The 20149-nt window shown below is 44.8% G+C and overlaps 1 protein-coding gene across 5 annotated transcripts in view; it reads left to right on the top strand.

Annotated features, from left to right (window-relative positions):
- Nucleotides 1-20149, top strand: part of chd5 (chromodomain helicase DNA binding protein 5) — a 46542-nt gene that overhangs the window by 9754 nt on the left and 16639 nt on the right. For all 5 annotated transcript variants that reach the window (XM_079341942.1, XM_079341941.1, XM_079341940.1 and 2 more), the window contains exons 2-13: nucleotides 1364-1515; nucleotides 7994-8215; nucleotides 9714-9832; nucleotides 10756-10997; nucleotides 11735-11847; nucleotides 11984-12110; nucleotides 12412-12578; nucleotides 13349-13567; nucleotides 14620-14826; nucleotides 16250-16461; nucleotides 17880-18011; nucleotides 18589-18697. In XM_079341942.1, coding sequence (XP_079198068.1) covers nucleotides 1364-1515; nucleotides 7994-8215; nucleotides 9714-9832; nucleotides 10756-10997; nucleotides 11735-11847; nucleotides 11984-12110; nucleotides 12412-12578; nucleotides 13349-13567; nucleotides 14620-14826; nucleotides 16250-16461; nucleotides 17880-18011; nucleotides 18589-18697 — 2021 coding nt within the window. The remainder of the gene's footprint in view (nucleotides 1-1363; nucleotides 1516-7993; nucleotides 8216-9713; nucleotides 9833-10755; nucleotides 10998-11734; nucleotides 11848-11983; nucleotides 12111-12411; nucleotides 12579-13348; nucleotides 13568-14619; nucleotides 14827-16249; nucleotides 16462-17879; nucleotides 18012-18588; nucleotides 18698-20149) is intronic.

Raw genomic sequence — 20149 nt, 5'->3', positions numbered from 1 at the left:
GTTAGGACGTTACAGTCAGATGGTGGTGGCGGGGCATCAGGCGGTGGTTAGGACGTTACAGTCAGATGGTGGTGGCTGGGCATCAGGCGGTGGTTAGGACGTTACAGTCAGATGGTGGTGGCGGGGCATCAGGCGGTGGTTAGGACGTTACAGTCAGATGGTGGTGGCTGGGCATCAGGCGGTGGTTAGGACGTTACAGTCAGATGGTGGTGGCGGGACATCAGGCGGTGGTTAGGACGTTACAGTCAGATGGTGGTGGCGGGGCATCAGGCGGTGGTTAGGACGTTACAGTCAGATGGTGGTGGCGGGGCATCAGGCGGTGGTTAGGACGTTACAGTCAGATGGTGGTGGCGGGGCATCAGGCGGTGGTTAGGACGTTACAGTCAGATGGTGGTGGCGGGGCATCAGGCGGTGGTTAGGACGTTACAGTCAGATGGTGGTGGCAGATTAATTAGCTTGACTTTGGGATGCGTAGGTACTTGTCTAAAATCCAATAAACACAGTAGCTGTAAAGTTGCCCTGATGAGCACATTATTTCTGATAGTTCACTGGTGTTGATTACCATGCAAAGAGTTACTCAATAAGACTCACCCCAATTGCACTGTCTTCGTCATGGAGGGGGCTTTCTATTGGAAGTTAGAGGTTACTGATTTTGTCATCGTTATTCATTCAATCTTCATTTTTCATCAAATGAATGACAGCCTTTTTTGTGTATGAAGTAGACTTATGTGAAGATTGTAAGGTGAACTACTCCAAGCTGAAAACCTGCAGAAAAGGACAGCCAAACACGGCGTACATATGTTTTTTACTCCTTTTTCTTGTCTCACTAGTTTCAATAAATACTGCATATAACATCTGGGCCTCCTGAAAATGTTTCAGTCACAGCTCCAGATGTCCATCACAGCTCCCTGTGGGCTTGTTGGTATTGCAGAAGAAAGAGTTGGATGCAGATGTTTGGCACATTTAAAACACTGGGCATATACATGCAGCTGTTAAAATAGTCTGCTGTTTAGAGAGACGTGAAAAACGATGCAAATCATGAAAAGGAGTGAGGTGGCAGAGCTCATAAAAGAGGAGCGATTTATACAGTTGATAGAAGAGAATTTAATGATGGTTTGTCAAATGGTTGGATATTTCCTTTTCTGCTAAATGGATTGACAAAATAATGATTTTACACTGCAGTGTACGAGCCAAACTTTATTTGCCAATTTAAAGATTCAGGCTCATTAGAAGTCCAATTGGCCGTAGACTCGACAAACTCGACAGCAACAGCCAAATTTCCAAATCGATCATCTTGAGCGTTCTTCACTGTGTACTGCATTATGTTGCTTAGCTGATAATTAATGTGCGTCTGTGCTTCCAGATGAAGATGACGAGGGGGAGCGCAACACCGTCCCCCTCACACCCCTCGACAGCTTCTTCTCGGACAACGACTCCCTCAAACAACAGAAGAAGAAGAAGCCCAAAAAGATGAAGGAGGGGAAAATGCCCAAAGTGAAGAAGAGGAAAAAGGAGGTAAGATGTAATTCACACTAAACACCAACTGTCATGACCTCGGACACAACAGCTTGGCGAGTGTTTTGGCTCATCCTTCTATTCCTCCGACCCTGGCTCCTTTGATGTCTCTGAAATTGGATGAGAGGTGTGTGTTGGCTGCACGACGGCCTCTGTAATCTAAATGAGAGCCAGTGAACTGTCTCAGGCTTAGGGGAGGTTGGCAGCAGTGCCTCCGTCATTGCCAGTGTAAGCTGTGGACACCGGGGGCCAGTTTAGAGTGTAGATTTGTGCCTGTGGTGCTGCTGCTGCTGATGGCAGGGACTGTAGGTCAGAAATAACGCGTCTGTGCCCAGCTAGCAGTGAGAGTCTGAGCGGTGGCAGAGAAGGTGGTCAAGTCCCTGTAACCTTTAGTCTCAAACAATTGGCTTGGTACGAGGTTTGAGCTGCTCCCAACAGTTACTGTGATTTTTTTTTTCAACCAGATTTTTCATGGTGGAATCCTTTATCCCGAGGAAATGCTAATCACAAAGTGTTTTAAGCTAACTGTGACTGTACGCTTGATCAATAACTGATAGGCCGAGATAGTGTAAGTCAGGTAATTAAACTTCCAATGTAATTTGTTTTCTGCGAAGTCTGTCGTCAAAAATATGCAAACATAATGTCAGTTTTTGGTTAGCATTTTGTGAAATGTAGCAAGCTAGCCTCAGGAGGAATGTAGCATGCTAAGCCACAGCAACTACAGCTTACCACCGATTAAAAGATGTTTTAATTCTTTAATTAAATCATATGTGTGTTTTGTCTACATTTATCCTTTGCCGCCACAAAAAACTGTTTAAATGTTTACATTTACTGCAGAAGGGGGGCGGGAGGGGGAAGCTAGTAAGTGGTTAGCATTTGCTAGCTGGTGTTCATCAATCTGCTTTGTTTTAATGAAGTGATTAAAAGATTGTGTCCATGTAGGCTACATGTACATCCTATTAGCAAGTGTTAGCTTGAATTCAATACCTCTACCTATAGAAGACATGGGCAAAGAAAATAATAATAATATAATTTTAATAATAATATTAATATTAATAATATTTATTAAGACTTTTTTAATGAATTAACGAAAAAACGCCACAAAAACAGCTAAACACGGCACAAAACAGTAATTTTTCGCAATTAGATTGAAAGAAACAAACACCAAAGACAGTCATACCGAGTTCTATTTTTTGATATACATTAAAGGTGCACTACAAAGTTTTTGTAGAGAAATGTGAAAGTTGGAGAAGTGTACAGATTCTGTCATATATGTTCATTTATCGATACACAAACTGTCCTCAGAGGAGAATTTGGTCCCTGGAGCACAGTTTGAAGACAAAATGCTACGTGAGAAGTTACGGTGAGGGGGTCCGTAACTCTATCTACAAAGTGCACCTTTAAAATGTAATAATTAAAAGTGATTTTACCAAATCAAGCACTATAGATAATCTATGCATTCTCCAAACTCTTTTTCGGTCTTCACCAACTTCTTAAAGTTTAAATCAACGTGGGAAATTTCTGTTTGTATCTTGTGATAGCAACTTGCTAACGTTGTCTGGGTAGTTCATGTTGGGGGTTTTTGTTAGGGCTGATTGACCCCCTTATACTCCTGGAAATTAGGCTAGTGTAGGAATAATTTGTAGGTCCCCGATTAGAAAAGTTGCAGAACTTGGTGTAATACCAGAAAACAGAGACGATGAGCAGCAGCTGCAGCTTTGGTGGGTTTGTGGGTCAGTGGACTGGATCCATCACTACAATCAACCCCACATTTGACTTTAAGCGTGGTTATTTGTTTCACCCTGTAACTTTTGTTAAGTGAATCTTTTAGTGGACAAGCAGTAGCTGCATCTCAAGTTTTAGGAAAAAAGTGATAATGTGTCCAAATTCAGAGGCTCTGGTAGTTTTTATTCAGCGATTATAGGAATTCACTGTATTCCCCGTGTGTTTTCCTCGCCTGTGTTGGCGACGGCTTCGGCAGTGTCAGCTACATAGCCAGGATGTTCCCCTCTGCTGGCTGGAGATGCCAGCAGTGCTGTGAGGAGCTTGGCTGGCCAGGCTGCCACCCGGCCCTTTGGCTGCTCGTGGTAAACACTGAGCTCCGGGGTCTCAGTGAGCTAATGAAGGGGGGGACTCCCTCTGACACTCTTCCCTCTCTCTCTCTCTCTCTCTCACACACACACACACACACACACACACACACACAGACTCTGTATCCTTCTCTGTGTCTCTCCCGTCTCTCACAAGGCATCACCTCAGATTTCCTCGCTGCCTTTGTTGCTGTCCGTGCGTCATAGGCGTTTGAAAATCTTTTTCTTTCTCCCCACCCTCCTGTTTATGTCCGTCTCTCTCTCCCACAGAGGAATCGCTGCTGCTGTAATTCACTTCCAATCACTCCCTAAACGTTGGTGTCAGACTCAGGTCAAAAGTCTATTGGGGTCAGACACTGTCGGTGGAACATCCCAGTCGAAGGTCAGACAAACTGCTGGGAGAAATGGGAGCCATGGAGAAATGTTTTCATGCCTCTTTAGCTCATTTCAAGTGAAAAAACGAAGTAGACACATCGGAGTGTTTCTGCCCTTTTAACCCCAAAAAATCTCCACAAGGGGATCTGAGTTTATATAGGCAGTTAATTTTATATTAAAAAAACGAAGGAGGCTACAATAAAGCTGCTTGTAGCTTTAACGCCTCTCTGAAATAGTCGGATCAAGATGAGCCTCAGCCTTGTTTTTATAAGTTCAAAATCCTCACAGGGATTGTGAGTCAACAGAGAGCTGTTGCTGATTTCTGGGAAGTAGAAAGAGCCGTTGTTTTGGAGCCATAAAGTGTTTTTACAGCCGTGTTATTTTCTTGTTGAACCAGGTTTTTATTGAATATCCACTTCTTGCGTTCGTTTGATATTTTTCTGCGGCATCCTCTGCAATCTCCCCGAGGCAGAGCCATTATGAGGAAGCATCTAATTTGATTACGTTATCAGCACTTATCTGATTTTCCTGCCTCTGAAAGTAGAGACTCCCTCATTGTTGCCGCCAGAGTCCTCTTCGGTCCTGTGATGTGTATGATTGTGTGTGTGTGTGTGTGTGTGTGTGTGTAACGTTGAACTCTGGGGCCACACTGAGGTTTGTTGCACACTTCATCCTCGTCTTTTTGCAGTTTTCTCTCAACAGTGGTTCTGCTTCTTTGCTTTTCCCTCCTCCATCTCTCCACCCCCACTCCCATCCCCCATCCACAATCCTTAATTTTCTCTCTCTCTCTCTCTCTCTCTCTCTCTCTCTCTCTCTTTTTCTCTCCTTCTTATGCATAAACGAGATTTGTCTAGACGGGTGCCGAAGCACCAGCTCTGCAACCACAGGCCTCTGCATAACAAGCTCGTTATGCAAACGCGTCTGATTGGATGGCGCTGTTCCATTGGCTGCCACTGTGATAGAGAGTGCGTGTGTGTGTGTGTGTGTGTGTGTGTGTGTGTGTGTATGTGTGTGTGGCAGGACAGAAAGAGAGAGTGAGAGAATAAAAGAGAGCGAGAGAAAAAAGGAAGAGGGGGGGGGAAATGTTTAGAGAGAGAGAGAGAAAACAACAGAGGAGGGGGGGTACGAGATGTGAAAGGGAAAGAAAGTGAGAGAAAAAGAGAGGCATGCGGGGGGTGAGTTATGAGAAAGAGAAAGGGAGAGAGAAAACTAAGAGGAGAGAGAGAGAGAGAGAGAGAGAGCTAGAGCCAGACACTGCTCAAATGTGGTCGCCATGGCAACACAGCCGGGGCTGCTGGTATAGGGTTGGCGGGCGCTGCGGCAACGTGAGCCTTTCCACTGCGCTACAGAGCAAAACGCCTGTAAGTCTCTCCATGGATCCTCACAGGCCTGCTGAGCAACAGGCAGCGGGCGGAGCACAAAGCTGCTGCGCTCTAATTCTCTGCATAGCATGCGCGCACACACATGTTCACACGCGTATATGTTTACATGTATGAATTCAGAAGAAGACAATAAAAAATACAAATGGGATGAAAACAGAAAACACATGGATTTAAACTTGGAAGAACAAGACAAACACACCCTTTTTCCAGATTAATAAAAGTACCCAGGAATGACGTAGTTACAGGAAAACTAAAGACGCCTTTCCCTTTAACATAATCACACTGCAGCCATTTTGCTCTGATGTCACACTCGTCAAACCCTGTTATGATCGCACTGATTGTATATAAAGACGGATGACACGACAGCTCCCTAAAATGTGACGCTGAAAGATTTGGAGCTCCCCTTAACTGATTGGTTGTCGTATCATTCACAAGCTCCGCCTCCATGTTTTTGAAAGTCCTCTTCTGAAACCAATGAGTGACATCACTGAGACCGGGTCCATGTGTATTTTCAGTCAAACACCCTTTTTAAAATGTACACTAAAATGTATTTTTAAAACGTAATAAACTTTACTTCTCAGAAAATCATAAACTTATAAAGAATTCGGCATCATTAAAAAGTGACTTTGATACCAGAAACCATGTCGTACAAAAGAATTATTTTAGGTGTATTTTGATTTTACAAGCCATCTGTTTGCATGAAGGAGGCGGAGCTTATGGCCTACACTGCAGGTGGCCACCAGGGGGCGTTGAAAGTGTTTTGTCTCCACTTTTGGGGGAGCCATTATCTCATCCTTCCTATCATACAGTCTGACATGCAGAGAGTTTGCCTCTCTGTTTGTCCTCCTGTTTCTGCGAGTTCTCGACCAATCATGAATGTTCCTCTCTGAAAACCCCCCCAGCAGGCTACGACACCTGGAGCAGAGAGCTTTTTGGAGGACATTTTTCGGGGACTTTATTTTGACCCTGGTTCCTTTAGCGGAAACAAATTGAGTACTTAAGAGTTTTTCCCCCCCCGGGCAGAGGTAATTTGTTGGAGAGACGGCTTAAAAATACAGAAAAACATCCACACCAACGACAGCGTCTACGCACACACAAGAACTGAATAATTAGATGCACACAGAAAGAAGCAGCAGATACTTCCCCTCTCCTTCGTTCTTAAACATTCACACACATCCACGAGCATGCACCAGTGAATAAGCTCACGTGTCGCTCCTCGATCACATAAACACCCGGTAACTGTTTAACCCAAGCAGCCGTCCAGATGTGTCTCATTTTAAAGAGGCAGGATTCAGGTCAGGAGTGCTGACTCCGCCTCACACAACATCGTCTCTTACTTTGTTTTTTTTTTATGTTAAAGATCAACTGACTGCACATCAACTCGAAGCCTACTGCCGCCTTGTAATGAAATCATTTATAATTTACACCACAGCCAGACGCATTATGCAGTTAGTAAAGCAGAGACACTTTGGAGTGATGTCATTTAATTTATGCAAATACCTCGAAGAAGGAGCTTTTCATCCACAGCTTCATAGTTGACTGGCAGCGTTTCATGTAAAGTGTAGGGAGCTTAAATCCCTCCGACTCAGATAAAGTGAATGTGCCTCTTTGAGCTCTATAATTTACACATTTCAATCAGCCCACCTTTAATTGCTAAATTCTAGATTTAAGATCCCGATGAAACCTTTTACCTGCAGACACATTTCCCGAATTGCATTCATGGTAAACATCCTTTAGATCTGTGCTGATCCAGGAAGCCTGATGTTAGTCGAATCAGTCACAGGTGGTGGGGGGGGGGGGAGTTTCAGGGAAATATTCAATTACCATGTTTTCAGCTGTTGGTTAAACCTCAAAGCTTTCAGATGTTTCAGCGTTTTGATCATCGGCCTCAGTGGTATTACGTGTTTGTTCCTGAAGGGGGTTTTGGCAGACCTGAAACAGGCCACGCCCGCACACCGGTCAGGGCAGCCACGCCCCCTTATCATGAATAACACTTATCCTTTACAAAACAGATGTGTGATAAAGTAAAAGTCGTCCTCAGACTAACTTCTTGTTTTTAAACGGACTGTGGACTTGTTTATTTCTGCTCTGAAAACAGGCTTTCTTTAAGGAGCGTAAAATCGATTTCATGCTGCTTTTGCAGCCGTTGTTACTTTAGTTTTGCTCCGGATTTAATTGCGATGTATATATTTTTTTTTCACATTTTTTAAGTGGACCTGCAGGTTTTTGCAGCTTCCACATTGGCTTCACATTTTGGCTTCGATGCGCTGTTTACAAAAATAGTAAGCGTCGGATTTTCTAATTTGTGAGTTTTTTTTATTTCAAATTTCTTTCTAGAATATCTAATAAATAAGTGATGAATATCAGTGTCAAAAACCTGAAGACTTTTTGAATAAATTGAATTGTGTTGTTAATTTCTTGGTTCTGTTGAATTCAAATAAGCAAAGTAGCATTACAGTAGTTTGGCTTTTTCCTCCTCTTGTCGGGACAGCCTGGTGGAACCACTTCTCAAATCAAAGAAAGTTACTTTGATGTTTATCAGGCGGAGAATGAGGAACCGCAGTGGTCCTGTTTTCATCGTGCATTCACTTCCTTAATAAATGGGATGCCTCGTCTTGTCTTATGTGTCAGGGAGGAATCCAGGCGAGAGTGGACAGCGACCTGGAGGAGACCTCGGAGGTCGAGGAGGAACGGGAACGTCCGGAAATAAACTCGGAGAGCGAGAGCAGCACGGCGTACGGCCCGACCAAGAAGAAGAAGAAGAAACCCAAGGAGAAGAAAGAGAAGAAGCCCAGGAAGAAGAAGAGGGACGAGGACGAGGATGAGGACGACGATGATGACGGGAACATGAAGGTAAGACCTCTTTGTGTGATTCTATCTCACACTTCGGATTTAAAGAGCCGTCCGATCTCACTGAGGCCGTTTGACAGAAACACAGACGGCAACACATGAAGAAGAAACAAATATGGAGTTTTAAAAAATTGGAATCAGCAGTGCAGATTGGACATGAATTCTAACAGATGATTCAATTCATGACTCATTTACATTAATTTGTATGTAATTAAACTTTTCCCACCCACAGTCCAGCTTGGTGGTTCGTTAGCTCGTGAGCAATAACAACCTTCAATCAGTGGTATTCAGCTCTTTTGATTCAGTAGGAATCTCAGATGAATGTGATTGGACGACAGGTGTCACTGGATGGATGTGAGCAGTGCATGATGGGTAACTGACTGTATCAGATCTGTTCTAGGATCAGTAAAGTGTTGTCTAACCCAACCCCCCCCCCCCCCCCCCCCCCCCCCCGAGACTAACCGAGGAAGTGAAACATAAAGTTAATCTTCTTCAAAGTTTGAATTTCTTCTAGATAGGCAAAATATGAAACACATTTTCATCAACTCACTTTTAATTTCTTCTGCTGTGTCCGAAACCACTAGTGAAGGAATTTGATCAGATATCTGGCTAATCTCTCACTGATGTGTTTTAAGACACCTTACACATTTGTGAAAGAAAAAAAAATCTTGTTAAGGAAATTTATTCTCATATTTTTTGCAATATTCACCGACTAGATATAGTACATACTGCATTCTCAAAAGATACATAGTGCACACTTACCCGACCGTTAGCATGCCGTTTTATGCTAATATGTGAAAATAAGAGTCACATGACGTATCATCAAGCTCCAGCGACCGTCACATGTAAATATAATTCAACAACGATATGCAAATGTTACATTTGAATACTTTTTGACAACATGTGAAATGTATTTCAGCACGGATCTTTTATTTTAGGTCACGAGTTGGTTAGCTGGCGAGCCCTGCGATTAAACAGCGATAGAGGGACGCCTGTAGCGCAGTGGCAGCGCTCGCGTCACCATGTATGGAGGCTATAGTCTTCACGTGGGCGGCCCGGGTTCGACTCCAGCCTGAAGCCCTTTCCCGCATGTCATTCCCCTCTCTCTCCCTGATTTCCTACACTATCCTCTGTCATTAAAGGCTGAAAACAGCCTGGGAAAACCCCCCCCCAAAAAAACAGCGATAGAGACATGGTGCATTGTGGGTCGGTTTAGGATGACCAGCGCGCTCTCATCTCATACTTAAACATTCTGGATTATCAAGTAGACATCCATAAAACTAAAAAAACAGGTTTCCACAGTGGAGGGCATCCCAATATATGGAGGCTTGTGGCTCCTTTCCCGCATGTCAGTCCCCAGTCTCTCTCTCCCTGATTTCCATCTCTGTCCATTGTCCTATCTCTCCACAAAAAGCCCCAAAAATAATAATAAGAAATCAATAAGGGACATTTAAATGTAAAGTCTGAATGATTTCATTTTCACGTCTGTGTTTTTCTCCAGGAGCCTAAATCCTCAGGCCAGCTGATGCAGGAGTGGGGCCTGGAGGACGTTCAGTACGGCTTCACCGAGGACGACTATAAAACCATCACCAACTACAAAGCTTTCAGCCAGTTCCTCAGGTGAGATTCTCTCGTGCTGCGTCTGTGTCATCGTCATGCTAATCAGTCCTCTGGACCCGTCAGCCCTCCCTCTGACAGCGGCGTCGCCTCTGGGAGGGACGCGCAACATGCCAGCGTTCTTCTGATTCATCCAGCTGTTAGCTTTGGTTCAACTCTGTCTCTCCCTGGGAGTTCCCTTTGTTTTAGTCCCAACTAGCAACTTGAGAAGCTCGAGTGGAGTTGATGTGGAGGAGGGACATTTTTAGCGGGGATTCTCAGCTGCACACATGCAGGTTTCAGTTCACAGACGTTGTGATCCATGAAAAGCTCATGGCCGATGCTTCTTGGATTTTAAAAGGAAGCCAGAACACTCGCGCACAGATCCTGCTTTTTTCCCCCCTCCAGAATCTTTAAATATAGATCATCTGCCATCATTTCTGTTGTGCCTCTGTGTGCGCGGACTGTCAGAGACCCTCGCTGACTAAACTGTGAGGAGGCAGAGACACCAGAGTGTGCTGTGAGGAGCAAACACTTCTCTCTTTTGTTTGAGCTGGAGAGCGCTGCTGTTGGTTTAAAGAGTCTGTCTCACCTGGGGCCGTCTGGGCTCCACTAAGCCTCCACTTCCACAAAGTGGAGCACGAGCTCCCGCAGCGAGTCTCCCCCCTGCGAGTCGTCAGCTGATTCCTGTGACAGCCGGGAGAGTCGGGGACTCGCTCGCTCTGACCCAGTATCTCTCGCAGGCCAGCGTGCCAGACCTCAAGCTGCTGCCTGACAAATCACAAACATGACGTACAAACAGCCGAGCAGGCAGAGGGGGGAAACTTAAGGGGGCAGAGGGGCTGTCAGCAAATCAACATCCAGATTTGCTCCAGCGCTGAGCGAAGCGGGAATAACACGAGCAGGAATGAGCTGTGACATAATAAAGCTGCTGCTGTTGTTTTCAGGCCTCTCATCGCCAAGAAGAACCCCAAGATCCCCATGTCGAAGATGATGACGGTGTTAGGGGCCAAGTGGCGAGAGTTCAGCGCCAACAACCCGTTCAAAGGCGCATCTGCCACCGCTGTGGCCGCCGCTGTGGCTGCCGCCGTGGAAACCGTTACCGTGGCACAGCCGACGACTGTCAGCAGCAGCCAGCCGAGCTCCCAGCCGGGGCCGATCAAGAAAGCCAAAACCAAAGAGGGGAAGGGTAAGAGCTGCTGAACCGGGACTGAAGACATATTTATAGAAGGAGCTGAGCTCTCGTAACGCTTTAAGTGCCGGGAATATTTCAGTCCTTCAAAAACTCAAAGCAGTTATCTTTAATGTTTTACACGTCAGTTCAATAATCACAACAACATCCGAGAAACAGGTCGTGCAGCAGCCTCAAAGAGGACGAGAAACAAAAGTGATGATCAGCCTTTAATGCAGCTGGCACGTTCATCCGAGTCAGGCTACAAACTTTTTTTTTTTTTTTATATCATGTCGTTTTTTTTAAGTTATTTTATGGGACAGCTGAAGGGAGACAGGAAACGTTGAGAGCAGAGAGCCGACAGCGGCGTGCAGCAAAGGGCCCGAGGTCGTATCCGAGCTACCTAGAGCCGGTTTAAGAGAGCCAACTTACAGATGAATACTTTTATGTGATTTGACCTTTAATAACCTCACATAAATAAAAACAAACATGGCACTCTAACCGAGTCCTTTTTCTCAGTGACTTCTTTCTTTCATCTTCCTCCCTGTAAAGAGGTTTCACATTCATCTTTAAAGTAACTCCTAGGGATGATTTTTTTCTAGCTTACTGTATCCTGAGATTCAAAGATAAATGCGAAGGTTGCACTAATTTGATTGAACCAAAGTCATTCCACTGCTCGGTTTTTAAATGCGGTCGTCCTGCGTCGTTCCACTGTTAAACCCTACTGTTGTTGTTGTTGTTGTTGTTTGTCTCAGGGCCAGGAGTCAGAAAGAGAAGCAAGTCTGCGAAGGAGCTGAAGAAGAAACCGAAGCCCAAGAAGACCAAATCAAAGTCGGGCCAAAGTGGGAAGAAGAAGAAAGCTTCCTCGGTAAGTCCTCCTCCATCTCTGAGTCTTCAAAGTGACCAGACTGTTTACCGTCTGTTCTTTCAAGGTTTGTCTCGTATTCTTTTACGCTCTCTTACGTTTCTGTCTGTGTGTTTTTTTTGTTTGTTTTTTTAACCAGAGCGAGGAGGACTTCCTGGAGGAGTCGGACTTTGATGACATCAGCATCCACAGTGCCTCTGTGCTTTCTGATACCTCGGGGGCCGCCACCAAGAAAAAGGCCCGACGTGGGCGGAAAAAAAGGAAAAGTATGTTTACTGTCTGCGTTTTGTTTTCCCTCCAAAATCCCTCTGAAAGCCCTCAGACCCGGGCTGTTTGATTGTGGCTAACGAGGAAATTAAAATGTTGAATTGTATTTGTTTTGGGGATGTTTTTTTTTTTTACCCGGAGGCAGATGCTTGATCTCCACATTTATTGCCCTGTCACACGCAGCGTCTCCTCCGCGTGTAAAGCCCTCTCTAATTGTGCTGCGGCGACACTTTAAGTCTTACAGTGTTGCATTCAATTGAACTTACTCATGTGGGAATTTACCACGTTTGCCTCCTCCAGAGGAAGACGGTGACGGCTATGAGACGGATCATCAGGACTACTGCGAGGTGTGCCAGCAGGGCGGGGAGATAATCCTGTGTGACACCTGTCCCCGAGCGTACCACCTGGTGTGTCTGGACCCCGAGCTGGAGAAGGCCCCCGAGGGCAAATGGAGCTGTCCACACTGTGTAAGCAGCTGACAGTGACATCTGAATGTATTCATGAGTCTTTGAGTTCTTGGATGTCGTTGGGGTTCTTGGTGTTGTGAAGAGAAGGCGTCCGATCTTCACAGGCTCCAGTCCAAAGGTCACGTGGTTATTTTTGGGAGGCTTCTTCAGTTCAGATTATTTAGGAAGAGGGAAATGCAATTTAACCCCTTAATGCCTGAATCTGTTTCCAAGTATTAACATTTTTTTGACCTGTGTTTCTGCTTTCAAGTCGATTTAAATATGTGTAAATTATACGATTATACGATGCTAAATTAAGTTCAGAACGTTTATCAAACAGATTATGTTGTTCTGTCTCCGACTGGTCCTATGACAGTCTAATGCTTGCGAAAGGTTCCTCGGTTTGTATTGAAAGTGCATCAACCGGCAGTGGACGAATCCGGACGCTATTTTGGCTGCATTTGGAGCGGAAGCGGTTCGATGCAAATTCGCAACAACAGGCATCAAAGGGGTTAATAAAACACACGATGATAGTACATCGGTGAAATTAGCCAAAGCACTAATTTTTCAGCTGTGGTCGCCTGGTCTGGATGTTAAAAAGGCTTTTTTTAAATACAAATAAACAAGGAGAGACCGAGCACAGAACAAAGCAGATCAGGGTGAAACAGCAGGACAGAAACACAGATTAGAAAACACACACACGTATATATGTTGAGATTTTATTACTGCTGCAGCTGATACGTCCTCTGTGTTGTTATTAAGGGGTTGTCCTGTCTTTTTTGCCCCCTCAGGAAAAGGAGGGCATCCAGTGGGAGGCCAAAGACGAGGATGAGGAGGAGGAGGAGCCGGCAGGTGAGGAAGAGGACGACCACATGGAGTTCTGCAGAGTGTGCAAAGACGGAGGAGAGCTGCTGTGCTGCGACACCTGCCCGTCCTCGTACCACATCCACTGCCTGAACCCGCCTCTGCCTGAGATACCCAACGGAGAGTGGCTGTGTCCGCGCTGCATGGTGAGCTCACGTGTCAGGAAACGTTCAGTCAAATCTTCGTCTGGAAGACTTTCATATTTAAAGTCACATTTACTCCTCTCCACATTTTAAGATATTCCTTGTTGTTGTAAAATCTCCCTCAGCACCTCGCCGGACACTTAACACCGGTGTCACTTTATCGTTCATACTGTCCTCCTCCTCCTCATCCGCGACACAGACGCACCCGTCACTTTAAAGAGTCTGAAAACACACTGGAGCTCCGTCGTTGTTACTGAGTCAGCGGCTTCCATTCATTTCCAGCACATTCGTTATTGTTGCTGTTTTATAGACTGCACACTTCTGTTTGCACATTATCTTCCTTTTTTTGTGTGTCTGCATTTACATCCATTATCTGGGGAGCCGATCCCAGCTGTCATTGGGCGAGAGGCGGGGTTACACCCTGGGCTGTTGGCCTGTCAATCACAGCGCCGTCTTTTAACGATTGGATGTTTCAAATGTGAAGCAGAAGACGATTTGTTTTTCAGTTTGACGACAGATTTGAAAGATCGGGAACACGAGTCAAACTTTGAGTCGATGTTCCAGGTAAAAGAAAGTTAAGTCAATTATTCTGCTTCAGTGTCTGCGATAAGGACGAAGAAATCCGAGGATGAAGATAATTTTGTGATTTTGAAAACTTCTCCTCTGATTTATTTTCATGATGCCCGGGGCCTCTGAGGTGGCGACATTTCATTTCTTTTTTCCTTCTTTCTTTCTTTCTCTCTTTCTTTCGGCCTGCACAGTCGGTCGCAGACGTTTCTCGCTTGCTGTTTAAGCGAAGCAATCAGCCTGTTAACGTGCTAATTACCCTCTGCGTTTAACTCAAGTAAGACTCTGTGGGTGGCTGTTAATGAAGTGGAGACAACCAAACGTAATGCTTTTGTCTCGCTCTGAACCCCCAACTTACTTTTTAATGCAGTAATCGTGTCACAACGTAAATACACTGGCGTTTATCACCTCTCTCTCTCTCTCTCTCTCTCTCTCTCTCTCTCTCTCTCTCTCTCTCTCTCTCTCTCTCGCTCTGTTGTTTTTCTCAGTGTCCCCCTCTCAAAGGTAAAGTCCAGAAGATCCTGCACTGGACTTGGGGGGAGCCCCCGCTGCCGGCCGAGCTGCCCGCAGGTCCTGATGGGAAGCCGAATGATCCACTGACCAAGCCTCCGCTCAAAGGCCACCCAGAGAGGGAGTTCTTCGTGAAGTGGGCCGGCCTTTCCTACTGGCACTGCTCCTGGGTCAGCGAGCTGCAGGTCAGACCGGTTCCATGTGGGGCAAATAAATTGCATTATAAGGCAACGTTTAACACGGAACAATACGAAGGTCAAAAACAGCATGTGGGCCGAGGCTTCTTTGACCACTGGAACAAACTCGTGCTTTTTATTGAAACAGATAATTAACCCGCTGAGATCTTTCACACAGGCGTGAGCTGGCACACGCCACAATGAGCATGATTCAGGAACAGGTTACAAACAATAAGCTCAGAGAAAACAACCATCACATTGTGCGAATTGGTCCGCAGATAAAGTGCAGACGTTGTGGTTCCAATTCAAAAACACAGGCGCTGTCCAACGCTCTCTTTAAGATCGAGCCAAAGGCTTCAAGTGAAATGAGATCTGCACAGTTCCAACTCATCCTGGACACCGTCCCGTGCAGAGTGGGCAGCCAAACGACACACTTTTTTTTTTTTTTTTTTTACCCGAGCTCGGCGTGGTCACTTTAACCCCAGAAGCTTTTTGGGATTTGAATCTGACATGATGATGTTTCTTCAGCTTTGCAGCTGCCGGTCCTAAATGCAGCGGGCCAATCAAAACGAGGCTCTTAATCAGAACAATATCAAAAGACGATGTCGAGGCTGACGGGGGGAATCATGGGAGTGATTCCTCTCTGCTCCGAACCCCGAACCTCGATCTAAACAAACTCAGACTTCTCCATAGTCCGTAGTCATGACGACCGGTTGAAAATCTGTTTACTTGTTTACTGTTTACTTGAATTTCCCTCGGGATCAATAAAGTATCTATCTATCTATCTATCTATCTATCTATCTATCTATCTATCTATCTATCTATCTATCGATCTATCGATCTATCTACCAACGATGTATCCGAGTATCAATCACGTGACATCAACAGAACAGTACCCACTTCCTTGTCTTTGACGTAACATCCATTGTTTCCACGGCAACTGCTAAACATGTCGTGCCTGTCCTATTACAAATATACAACAACAGATTTCCCTGTCTTTAATGACTGTTAGAAATATTTGAGCTAATGTAAAAAAAAAAAAAAAAAAAGTATTTGTAACAAAGGTTTAATCCACTTTCAGTGTAAAAGTTCTTCAGATTACACCTTTAAAGAAACGTGTGTAGATCACTCGTCTCTGTTCGATTGTCAAACAAGCCAAAGTGCATTTAATGAGCGATGAGTATTCAGAGCCCTCACACGGTGAAAGCTCGGTGTTTAGTGATGTCTAAACAATTTGCTTGTTTAGAACCTCGACAGCTTTTCTAATTCATTTTCTCTCCTCCTCCTCTTCATTAAATCTAATCTGGATCTTCAAGCAGTTGATTCAATTTGTCTCAATATACCGCTGAGAGATGAAATGTTCCAGGGTTGTGTAAAAGGGAAGAGACAGAGGTGGTGTTGAATGTGGTGTTTTTTTGTTTTTCCTGCACAGTTGGAGCTGTATCACACCGTCATGTATCGGAACTACCAGCGGAAGAACGACATGGACGAGCCGCCGCCGTACGACTACGGCTCCGGGGAGGAGGAGCTCAACAACGAGAAGAGGAAGAGCAAGGACCCCCAGTACGCGGTGATGGAGGAGCGCTTCTACCGCTACGGCATCAAACCAGAGTGGATGGTGATTCACCGGATCGTCAACCACAGGTGGCTGCACACACACACACACACACACTCACACACACACACACACACACATTCTCACGTCAGGCTGAAATTCTTGATGGTAAGGCGGAGTCTTTTTTACTTTTTTTCACCACTTTACACTCGCAGATGACTCCCCACGGCGCAGCACATTTAAGAATGTGTTCCCTGGATGTTTAAACTCACATCTTCTCTCCTGAAAGTACATCGAGGAACTAGACACTAAATATGTCAAACCTTAAACAACCCGAGAAGTGTCGAGACCAAAGCTGTGAGAGTGAACTAAAAAGTCAGAATCAGAAACATCGAGTACTTTTACACGTCCAAAGAATCCAAACTTCAGAATAAGATACAAATATATGAATAAATTAAAAAAAGAGATACTATAAAAACACAAAATGTACTTCATTACTCCTCACAGTGTGCAGAAAATACTTAATGCATCACATCAGCTCCAGCCGTCTCTGACTGTGAGGCTGTGCTCTGTGCAGGGACGGTGTTAATGAGGCTGGAAGCAGAGGGGAAGAAACTGTTCTTGTGGCGTCCCGACAGACCGCCGCCTCGTACCTGAGGGTCTCAAACGGTCCGTGTGCAGGGTGGGAGGGGTCAGCTACAATTATACCTGCACGCCTCAGGGTCCTGGAGGTGCACAGGCCAATAGATTTCTCCTTAGTTAGATTATTTTCTAACTCAGTAGTTTATGAAGTCTCAGTCCTAAAAGCCCCTCAAACGTTCATGTTGCAGGTTCACGTCCGGCGTCGTGTTCGTCCTGGTTCTTGTGGGAGTGGAGGTCCAGACCTCAAAGCTCCTTTAAGCAGAGATTCTTTAAGAGGATCCCTCCCAGCTGAGCGTAACGAGAAGTCGCGAGAACTTCGTCACGTTGGTGTGAAACGCAGACGTAGTCACACAGTGCGATTCATGTTTTCACTTTAACCGACCTCGCAAAGTACAGTGAACCATGTTTACAAAAAATGTAAAAAAAAACAAAATCCAAAATCGTTTTTTTTGTAAAGATCGTATCTAACTCTGTGATTGTATTCTAACCTGTGCTAACACCCTTGACACTTATTCTTCTTTGACACTTTATTCTTTGTTGATTGGTTAATTGTTTAATATAGTTGCACTGTCGTTATCCGCTGCTCGTGTGACCTTGAATTCCCCCCCGGGGACAAATAAAGTTTTTTTGAATTGAATTAAATTTGAGATCACGTGTCAGGGTCTTAAAGGGTCGTCCCATCGCTCTGCTCTGAGGGGCTGAAAAGGGACACGAGGACTCGAGAGGAAGGGAGCCTGACGGTACATGCATGTAGTCACATGTCACCGAAAGCAATGCTTTTTGGCAGCACAGAAGAAGAAAAAAAAACTTTAAAAAAATCACAACATCCTGTCCTGATGAATGTCCTCCGTCCTCTGTCCTGCAGCTTTGACAAAGACGGAGACGTGCATTACCTGATCAAGTGGAGAGACCTGCCGTACGACCAGTGCACCTGGGAGGTGGACGACTTTGACGTCCCAGAATATGACGGTCATAAAGCTTCTTACTGGGACCACAGGTTCGTTTGTCGCTGAATTCATCATCTGTAAAAACTGTTTTTGAATTCTGCACTCCTGAAACAAATCTCAACAACTTTGATGATTTTTACTGTCACATGAGAGAGTGCTCTGCTTATGTTGACAGTCTGACTGCAGCTCTTTGGACTAAATGTTTAAGAGATGTTCAGTTTTGACAGGTGAAAAGTGAGAGACACTAATCCAAACAGGAAGAAACAAACCAACAATAAAAAATTCTTTTTTTTTTTTTTTTTTTTTTGACAAAATTTAAAATCAACAGGAAAAAAAAAACTCCCAATAAGGACGATGTGTTTCTGTTGTCAGCTTGTGTTAATAATGTTGACAAAACAAAAGGTACCGTGGTCAATTAGCCACCTATTGTACTCTGTTGTCTTCAGTTTGTATATTTTTTATCTTCTGAAACATTTAGTGATGCTCACTAAGAAGAGCTCCGACTCCTTTTGTTTTCCCGCGTGGACTCGAGGATGACGTTTCCTCCTCTCCGACCGCCTGTGACGCCTCTGATTGAGATGTTCCTCTCATCATGTTTCTGCTTTTTTTTTTTTTTTTTTTGTAAAGGGAGCAGATACTCGGGGAGGACCAACGCCCCCTGGTGGTGAGGAAGGGAAAGAAACTGAAGGAGGACCATCAGAAAAGAGAAATCCCTCCTGACGCTCCCATCATCGACGTAAGTTCACAGAAAGTTTGTCGTTGAAAGCCGATTTTTTTTTCTCACTAATTGACTGCTGGTTTATGTTCACATCTTCTTTTCCACGTGACTGCAGGTCTTTCCTGTACTTTAATTATATGTTGATGTTTCTTTTTTTAGCTGCAGATACAGGCGTTAAAACAAAGTAAAGATTATTTTACATCGATTTATTTTATGCAGTATTTAAAACGTGCGAAGAAGCTTCAGCTTGACGCTCAATTCCCTCATCCGTACGCCACTTTAAAAAAAAAAAAAAATCCTGATGTGTGTAAGTGTGTGTGACACGTCCGATCAGGAGGCCGCCTGGTCGCCTCCCTCCAGAGGTCTTCTGGCTGCGTGTGTCTGGGAGGAGACCCAGGGGGGGAGACCCGGAGCTCGCTGCAGGGATTACATATCCCTGCAGGCCTGGAAACGCCTCAGGATGAAAACATGGCTGAGGAGAGGAAAGGCTGGGGCAACCAGCGTAGCCTGCTGCAGCCACTACCAGGCCCCGACTCAGCAGCAGATCATGAATGTGTTGAGCTTGAATTATTACATCATCCAGGCTCCTACGAGGTTTTTACAAACACTTTAAAAAGACTTACCTCCACCTGCTCTTTTGAAATGTGTAGTGAAAATCAGTTTGATGGTTTGTGTCGACAGAGCAGCATCTTATCCGCCTGTCATATCAGCACAAGTGTTAATTTGAGGCCAATCCAAATATTGGATTTGAACGTCTTTATCAGCTTATACAGATGATCTCCTGATGATATCGTAAATCCCTAAACAAAACCGTCAGCCTCTGTTCATCACGACTGAGCGCCATCAAGGTGCCGTGTCTTTCATTTCTGAATAAATCAGGCTCACCGGCCTCGGCCTGCTCCCGTCAGGACGCAGGTACAGAGCGGCGAGGGCGAGGAGGGCGAGTCCCTGCGGTCAGAGCTGCCCTTAACAAAGTGACAATAACTTTATTTATTTATGTGGCGCTTCTCAAGGACGGAGGCTTTTACAAAAGGATGAGAACAAGCAAACAACAACGCAAAATCTCAACAATATACAAAAAAAAACAACAAATCAAAAACAAATCTCAACAAATAGATTCCAAAGTGCGAAGATCTCAAACTCAAAGGCAGAGTTTGTTCACACGTTGAACGTTTTTTTTCACAATGAGTTCCACCTCTGAAAATATTTCCAACATTAAAATACAGAAGCATGACAGGAGGCCTTTTTATTCCTGATATATATATCTTTTATGACTGAGAGCACTGCGGCCTCGGCTCGTTCTCCGAAGAATCCGGACCGGATGTTATTTCTCTGTTTGTTTGGAGCTTCGCTGTCACTGCCACGTGTCACGCCTTAGTATACCCGCTCTGTCGTTCATTTACTGCTCTGTGTGACCTTGAATTGGCGCCCAGGGACAAATAAAGTTTTTTTTTAATTTAAATTTGAATT

The sequence above is a fragment of the Symphodus melops genome, assembly GCF_947650265.1.
Source record: "Symphodus melops genome assembly, chromosome: 4".
Taxonomy (NCBI): Eukaryota; Metazoa; Chordata; class Actinopteri; order Labriformes; family Labridae; genus Symphodus; species Symphodus melops.
Note: the sequence above shows the minus strand (reverse complement) of the source record. Positions and strands in the feature narration are given on the sequence as shown.